This window comes from Anopheles marshallii, chromosome 3 (genome assembly GCF_943734725.1).
Source record: "Anopheles marshallii chromosome 3, idAnoMarsDA_429_01, whole genome shotgun sequence".
NCBI classification, from domain to species: domain Eukaryota; kingdom Metazoa; phylum Arthropoda; class Insecta; order Diptera; family Culicidae; genus Anopheles; species Anopheles marshallii.
In genome coordinates this window covers 84,248,770-84,257,817 of record NC_071327.1, presented here as the reverse complement: position 1 = coordinate 84,257,817, position 9,048 = coordinate 84,248,770, and the positions used below count along the sequence as shown (strand labels likewise).

General features: G+C 43.7%; 1 protein-coding gene across 1 annotated transcript; it reads left to right on the top strand.

The window, feature by feature from the left end:
- Positions 1–1,216: 1,216 nt before the first annotated feature.
- On the top strand, positions 1,217–7,351 carry LOC128716358 (activated Cdc42 kinase-like). Its single transcript, XM_053811278.1, has 8 exons — positions 1,217–1,244; positions 1,553–1,622; positions 1,691–3,131; positions 3,199–3,510; positions 3,577–3,853; positions 3,934–4,039; positions 4,107–4,437; positions 5,291–7,351. Exons 1-8 carry the CDS (start codon positions 1,217–1,219, stop codon positions 7,349–7,351), a joined length of 4,626 nt encoding a protein of 1,541 aa, XP_053667253.1.
- The last annotated feature ends 1,697 nt before the right edge of the window (positions 7,352–9,048 follow it).

Here is a 9,048-nt window from a genome sequence, read left to right as displayed (position 1 = left end):
GACCATCTTAATCAAATCGGAAATCTTAATCAAAAGACGTGAATGGTTCAAAGGAATCCTTTTGTAAGGCTGTTGCAGTAGCGCCTAGCAAATAGGTAATTATATGAACGACTGTGGGATTAGTTGCGTGTTTTCGACTGTGGCGTCTAGCTTGCTGAGCCTTTCTTAGTTATTCCACAGGTTTGAACATCAAATGCTCAACCGCCTGCTAGTGGTCATATATCGTAGTTGCGCAATTTCCAATCGAGATCTAGGATTGCATATGCGATATGTTTAATTAACGAAATGTAAATAGAGTAGGGTTACTTACGCCAAATTTACAGTTTCCGTAGCTTTTTCCAGGAAACAGTCTGCACAGCCAATGTGGTGCTACGAGGTTTTCGAGGATTCACAATAAACACTTACTTTGTTCGAGCAAGCTACCATTTTTAGAAGCATCGAGTTAACGACTTTGCACGATGTTGCACTAGCAACGTTCGAATAGGTGTGGAAGAAACACATTTCAATTTAAACACTTTCCCGCACCGAAAGACTCGTACGTCAAACAATGTCAACAACTTCCATCACCGCTAGAAGAGCAGGTTACGCAGTAACGATCGTTTTGACGTTTCTGCCATTGGAGTTGAAATGTCGTTCCGTTCATAATGGTGTTTTGAACATTTTTCTAAAATTTGTTGCGCTTTATCTTTATGGATCTAAAGCAATTTTTAAATATTTCACTAGAAAATTTTCTGGAAATGATTGAGAAGGTTTCATAAATAAATCAATATCAATTCTTCTTATGTTTTGGACAATTGCACAATCCAGAGCGAAGCTGCATCTTGAGCAATGGTGGCATACCAGGCTGTTGTTCCAACCTGGAGTTTTATAGTGTTCCAAAATAGCCGTCGTCCTAAATATAACTCCCGTGTTCTTGTGAAGTGGAGTTCTTAAAATCATCAAAAACGTGAAAATTGTACATTGCAAGCTGGTGTGTAAACGATATTTAAAACGAGCATTATTGAAAGAAATCAGTGAATATGCTGCAAGCATTCCCTTTTGGAATGCAAATACTGCTATCGTTGTACGCCTGACTGCAACCCACCCTCCCTGAAGCTCGATGAACCTGCGGAAAAAGTTTAATGATTTGGGCGAGCCGTCTTAATATCATGATACATGATCAACTGCGGGCATAATATAACAGCATAGCACATAACAGAGCGTATTTGACGTGAAAATGATGTGGAATACGACAGCAACCATGGGTAAATATTGGGGGAAAATGCCGAAAATCTCTTTTAAAAAAAAGATTAAATAGCTGTGTGTACGATAGTTTACACAAACATTCCCTAATCATTCGCAGTATTGTGGAATAGCACATTGTTCACTTCCCAAAAGAAACTAAATAGCAATACAAATGTGCAACCAATTCCACCTTATATACAAACAAACAATTTTATATCATAAGAATATGAGTTTTAAAAGTAAGCGCACAAGTGCATATTGGATCAGGTTGGAAAAGTGTATATTGTTAATTGTTACAGATATTCCCATTCCATTCTTATCATTCCAGAACCAAAAGTTCCGGATTTGTACGAGTTTTTGGCAGAAGCCGAATTGCAGCAGTATTACAACTCTTTGAAGTAAGTTTACTGCACGGAAAGTAACCGAAAACATGTTGCTAACCAATAACTTTCTATTAAAACATCAGGAACGAACTGAAAATAACCAACGTTACTCATCTGAAGTACGCAACCGATGAAGATTTGCGGCAAGTAAGCGGACTATCCCGACCGGAAATCAGGCGTCTGCGGAAGTTTTACGAAAAGTATTACCCGCACGGATACCTAAACAAGATACGCCGTTTGCTGCAAACACCGCGCAAAGATGAAAACAGTGCCAACAGTCCGACCTCCGGTGTGGAACCGATTAAAGTGTGTCCATCACCGAGCAAGATACCGAACAACAAACATATCATACCGCCCGATGCGATTTGTGTAAACAAGCAGCTGGGTACGGGTGAGTTTGGCATTGTGCAACAAGGCGTGTGGACGAACGGGTCCGAAAGAATACAGGTAGCTATCAAATGCCTTTGCCGCGAGCGCATGCAATCCAACCCGATGGAGTTTCTCAAAGAGGCGGCAATGATGCACTCTATCGAACATGAAAACATAGTACGGCTGTACGGCGTAGTGCTCGATACGGAATCACTGATGCTTGTGACTGAACTAGCGCATCTGCGCTCACTGTTAGAGTGCCTCAAAGACCCGGGTCTACGGGTGAGCTTTCTTACCGTACCTACGCTGTGTGAGTTTTCGTCTCAGATTTGTAACGGAATGATGTACTTGGAAAACAAACGCTTCATACACCGTGATTTGGCAGCTAGGAACATTCTTGTGTTCAGTAAGAACAAGGTAAAAATTTCCGACTTTGGTCTGTCCCGCGCGCTTGGTGTCGGAAAGGACTACTATCAAACGAACTTCAACGTTAATCTGAAGCTGCCGATTGCATGGTGCGCCCCGGAATGCATCAACTTTCTGCGCTTTACCCATGCCTCGGACGTTTGGGCGTACGGCGTCTGTCTGTGGGAAATATTCTCCTACGGCTTTCAACCGTGGGCTGCGCTGACCGGCCACCAAATTCTGGAAGCCATCGACGAACCACACTATCAGCGGCTCGAGAAACCGGAATGCTGCCCAAAGGAGTATTACGCGTTGATGCTGAAATGTTGGCAACACGATGCCTTGAAGCGGCCCAAGTTTAATGAGATTTTTTCGATGCTTCCCGATATTAAGCCGGAACAGCTGAAGACAATCGTTGCGTTCAGTGAACCCAAGAAGGACTATCTCATGTACCGGCAAGGAGAAATTATAACCGTATTGGATAAGAATAACAATGCGCCATACTGGAAGGGTGTCTTGAACTCGGGCAAAACGGGCCTGTTTAATCCTGCCAATACCGTCGCATACCTGGACAGCTTGCCTTCGTCAGTGAATCGGGACAGTTTGTGTAGAACGGCGGAAAGATCTAGCAAGCGCAAAATACGTACCGATATGATCTCCCGGCCGCAAAACGATCTGAAACACACTGGACACGTCGGTATCGATGGCGTTTCTTTTGGAGACGTTGCCTTTCTCTCTAGTCCACAAAACGTAAGTCAGCACCAGAAGAAAAAATTCAGAAACTATACGTCGTTAAACTATTCCATTTCTCGTACAGCTTCCACGCCAAATTGTGACACCGTACAAGCCTTCTGAGGATCTGGAACAAACTCCATTACTCCTTCCCCCAACACCAACTAGCCCGGATTCGATACAGACTGCAAGTGGCTACTTTTCGGAAACGCTTCAGCTCACTGGCCATCAATCATTTATAAATGCAGGCGAAAATAGCCATCACATTATCGATCATGGCGGTGGTAATACCGTGGTAAGCATGACGACCAGTGCATTCGATTTTCGCAACAGTGGTTTTAAGGACTCAAATCCATTCATCAATGCAGACGACAATGGAGATCATCATGCTGCGATTGTAAGTGATTCTTACGGATAGACATGTCCAGCTGTAACCGCAACGCCCACCTTCGCTCTATTGCAGGTTACAACGTCATCACGGGATGGCCAAAATCAGCACGAGTATCATGAAATTTCCGATGACGATATGGCCACGGAGAAAGTGTTTGATCAAGGACCTTCCTTGATGGACGAAATGGAACACGTGTTCAAATCCATGAGTACGATTTCCGAACAGGGCGTGCCGCTGTCGCCGGATGCCGAAAACACAAACATGCGCAACGAGCTCGCAGAACTTTCATCGAAAATGAGTCGTAAAAATAGTTCCTCCGCCAGTTCAGGAACGATCGGCAACAAAAGCGGTAAATAGTGGACCAACAATGCACGGCTATAAGACGCTCAGCGTTATTGAGGGGTTTTGTTTATTTTATTCTATTTTTAGGTGGCAAATCGAAGGCCAAAAAAACTAGCACAGTAAAGCCAATATCGATGAAGGATGAGAAACTGTTAAATCAAGTGATAGAAATGGCGAACGAAATAAGTGCCAAGTACGATGAGCTGTACGCATTATTATTCGAAAAGCATTATTAATTGATAATTTCATCCCTTTTCCAGATCCATGACTGACCTAGTGACGGATGCTAGCCATCAAACGTCGAGCCCTAAGAGAAAATTTAGCTTCCGATTCCCTCATATCCACAACGTAGTCGGAGGTGACGGTTTACGCGGATCTTCGCACAGTAGTATTGCTGGCAATCAATCAAACGTTTCTGGTTTGAACACTGGAAGCTCTTCGCATGCAGGACGTGGTTTGATACAGGATAAAGAACACGGCGTATTGTCCAGCTCTGGACAGCATCATCCTCACAGCTCGAATACGCTGGCAAACTCATACCGAGAGAAACGCAACTTTTCTCAGGAAGTAAACAATGTGCCAGACTTACAGGTATGCTATGACCCAGCAATATTCATCGAACATTATTCTTGCATGCACCGATGAGTTATCGATCATTGAGTCCCACAATTTAGCAACATTTCCCCCGTTTTGTCTGTGTGTTGTCACACAAACCTGTGTTCGTCATTTCCATTAGACATCGTCTCAATCATTTCAAGACTGGTCACTCCGTATATACGCTATGTTAAGTTATTGTGTCATTGTTCAAAATTAATTTTCTTTTCTTTTTCGCATGTTCATCACCATATCTCTGTTGCCTTGCCATTGACATCGTTTGGAACATGTGTTACTTTCTGGCTTGTACTATGAACCATGTTTAACAAATCTTCTCCTCTGTCCTTTAATTGCATATTTGTCTATACTTATGTTTTTCATATCCATACGTGTTTATTCATCTAATTTTAATGCCTACATCTGAATCACCGTTGCTCAAACAAACCATATTACATTAAACACGTATCGTTCACACATTTTGCTCGATTGTAACAATATTAAACCACGGTAACACTGTACAGTTCATAGACGAACTCGATGACGCCATCGATTTGTGAACTGTTGCCATAATACGCAAATGGAAATAACAACAAATCCTTCTATTATTCCTTGGTTTTGCTTTGGTTTTTCATGTTGTACATGATTTTTTCTTGTTATCCCTCTCGCGTACTCTCGTTTACATACGCACACACGTACGAACCCACATATACACACACTACTAAAATATTCAAATTTCGGCAAATGGTGTGTTTTTATTCTCGTACGGATTTGGTTTGTTATTTCGTTATTCATTGTTTTATTTGCGAAAATTTGCGATCACTAACAAACTCGTTGCGCGGTCTACAAATAGCGCTACCGTTCACTGACGGGGATAGAACGTTGCCAGTATAGCGATATCAAAATACCACTGTTCGATAAAGAAACGTCCGATTTTTGTTTTAAAAAGTCTCGCGAATTGTTAAGCAAACAGCCGTTTCATATCACGAACGACATTTCCTCGGGCACGGGCAAGCTAAACGGTAGCAAAACACTCGACAAGAAAACACGTGATTTGATCGGAGAAAATTTGCTCGACATCGAGAAAACGCTTAATGCACTGAACCTAGATTTTCTGCAGACATATCACGAACTGGAAAAGGCTGATTCGGCCGAAACGCTTTTTGTCGAATGTTACTCCTCGATGATGTGCTCCTCGTCATCACCGTTCCAGAAAAGTCCCCCGTCAGGATCGTTGATAAGAAATTCTTCCCTGGAACTGTCGAATTCACGCCCCAATTGCACGCTAAACGAGAAAGGTTCATCCGGCTCATCGTCACTGGCCAGCAAGAGTCCGCCAGCGCTTAATTTAGGAGCGAATGGTGCAAGCGTTCCAACCGCTACTAGCGTTAGTCGTTGCTACTCGGAATTAAACGGAACGTCCCCCAAACCGACGATGCAACAGGATCACAACAACAAATATGGCATTCGTGATTTTAAATTCCGTTCGTTCGATGCCCGACCCAAGGAACGGTCCGACTACTATAACTTCAAAAACGAATACCTCTCGGAGCTGACGCGCAAGCAACAGAGTCAGGTGCTTGGGTCGGCTTCAGTTTTGCAGCAAACTGCTGCCGCCGGTAGCAAGCAGCAGCAACAACATAAGATCAGTCAGTTGTACCAAATTTACAACACTCCAATGCAGGGCCGAAAATACGAAGATGGCACATCCCCAATTACTAAAACATCCTCATCCTCAGTACGACAACGTTCGTTATCTTTTACGGAAAACTACGAATTTAAGCCATCGGTTACATCCAAAAGTGATTCGATTGTAAAACCACAGAATGAATCTCAACAACCGGCACCGCCTGTGGCCGCAACGCGCAACGTCATCACTTACAAACCCAAAAGCATACGCGCTAGGAATTTGCGACGCCTCAGCTACAATCCTATAAACATGGTGGACAGCTCGTCGTCCAGCAGCGAGAGTGAGTTCGATCGAAATCTAGTTCATTCCGAATGTGACATACGATCCCGGCTTCATACGACGGCTTCACGTCGACGAAGACATCAATACATGACTCGGAAGTCGAACAGCAATAGCGCAAGCAGTCAGGATAAGCTGTACGGGTCGAATGCAAGCATCAAAAGTGCTCCCCAGTACAATTACCATAGCGATCGTCGCCAGTATTACAATCATTTCCAACATCCTTCCTATCATTATGCAGACGATTTTGGGGCAGCAGACAACGACGAGGAAGACGAAAGCATTTACGACTTCAGCTTACGTCATGGTCGCTTACAATCGGAAGGAAAAGGAACAACATCCACACATAATCTACCGACGAGCACGGGCACAGCGACAACCGCGTCCTCGGCTCCGTCGTCTGGCATGATGCCGGCTACTTCACCGCCCGCTTCCGCACCGCTAGTTGGTGGTGGCAAATTTGTCGTACCCGAACCTATTAGCTACACGAACAAAGCTCTCGAGAGAGAATATCTATACTCGGAGTTTGACGTCACGAAACTGACCGGCAAAAGCCCTACTACCCAAAGTTACTTCCCGACGGGAACTACTGCTGGGTCGGGACAACAACAAGAAACCCAACCGGCCATGATTCCCGTGACGGCAAAAACGAACCCATCCACCCCCAGTGCTGGGAAGGCCCCAACAATTGCCGCACACTTACAGGCGCAACCGCAGCCCGGATTTCAGTGGCCAGAGAAAATTCACGGTGCAGTTGTCAAGCACAATGATATGCTCTGGAGACAGCAAAGCGTCGTACAAAAGCAACCGGTAAACATATTCAAAGGAGTTGGGCAGAACGAGAAGCACTACTCCAGTGATACGTCGTCTACTGAAACGGACTCGATCGATTTCCATCGTCCAGTGGAATGTATACCCATCATGCCTCCCTCTCCAGCCCCGTGAGCTTACGGAGAGGATCATATTCAAACCATCTTATCCATGGTAATGAAATTGGAGATTCTGAAACTTTGGCACAATTTTGTTACATTTAGAATTGCTGTCAATCAAAAGTATTACTAAAACAGTAAGATAGATCAGGTTTTTTACTGCGCACTGTTTTAGTGTTTCAGTTAAATGAACTCTGCATTTAAACTATTTCCATGAAAACATTATTTAATTGCATTGCACAAAATCACCGTGTACACGCCACACGAATGTCTTAACAACACATACTCTACTTGACAATTAAAAATACATGAATACTTGAAGGAATAATGGGCAAGCGGTAATCGCGCTATTAAACGATAGTGGATCACTTTATTGACTGTGTGTATGTGTGTATGTGTAGCACTGGTATTTGGATTTTGGCAACGGAACTCGTTCAGTATTTCAGTTCTGTACATAAACGTATCAATTCACTTGCATTGCATTGTGTTTAATGGCAATTTCAATATACCACATGGAACAATACAACTAGCTTTCCAATTACATGGCTGGCACACATCACAAGGGATTATTTTTAATTATTAATGCGCGCATCAAATGTTTACCATTACCGACGATATCGTTATATGCATGACAATGTATCAAACAACTTACGAAGAATGAAAACCATGGAAGAAAATCAGTGTCTTCATCGTTCATCTACGAATGATAATAATTTGCATTTGTTACAAGTTTCTATCCCGTTCGAAATTTTGGTAGTGCTGTTGTAAGCTAACGCAATACGAGATCCCTCAACTAACTTGGCAAGTGTTGGCACAAGTTGCGTTAAAAAAATAGCAGATTATCTAAAAAAACTAACAAGTTTAATGATCGGTATTTTGGGATTGGTTCCGGTACTTACGGTTATCGGTTGTTATATGTTTGCATTTGAATATCATTTCGTTTATTTTTTTCTTAATTTGTTTTCTTTTGCTTTTTTGTTTCTTTGTTTTCTTTTCGCCCTGTTTGCTTTTGGCATCCTTTCCCCCGTCCCCGTTTTCCTCGTTCCCCTGTTTGCAGAGCACAATTACTGAAGAGGCACGTATAGCGTACAACAGTCTCGTAGAAAACCCATGTACGTCTGGTGCTGGCAGCAGCATGTCCGGTGGTACCGGTCTGGGAGCTGTTGGCTTCACATCCTCCACCTTGCCACGGGCCAAACTGACCAACTCTCTGACGCTTGCCACTGCGAGCTTCCGGTTTAAAGACATCGATTGCTGTTCTCCGCCATCAGAGCCCGCTCCGAAATCGCCAGAAAAGGCGGATCTTTTGCTCGGCGAAGCATCAGCCAGCAATGGGCATATTGGAGAATCTAATCCACTGAGCATCATGAAGAACAAAAACTTTGCCTTTGTGTCACGAGCCAAGTACAAGACGAATAATCAGCAGCTGCCATGGGACGAGCAGTCAGACACTGCAGGATCGTCGTCAAATCAAGCAGAAAGTCCCAGCTACCTGACCAACCCCGAATATACGTACAACAACGCGCTGACATCTACAACGACCGATCATGCACCGACGGATGGGACAGATGGATCAGCCAATAATCCTATTCCACTACCTCCGCGCGATCGCAACAAAACTATCGCGGTCAATCAGAAAAGGCACGTCCGGAAGTATCCGCTCATCATACCTGCCGCTGGAGTGCAGCGTACGCTGAATAAAGTCACGCAAAT

Excerpts from the sequence above, each read along its gene's own strand:
- LOC128716358 (XM_053811278.1), top strand. The coding sequence starts at position 1,217 with ATGATGTGGAATACGACAGCAACCATGG. Across the intron at positions 1,245-1,552 it reads GAATACGACAGCAACCATGG|AACCAAAAGTTCCGGATTTG; the intron begins GTAAATATTGGG and ends TTATCATTCCAG. Across the intron at positions 3,132-3,198 it reads TTCTCTCTAGTCCACAAAAC|CTTCCACGCCAAATTGTGAC; the intron begins GTAAGTCAGCAC and ends TTTCTCGTACAG.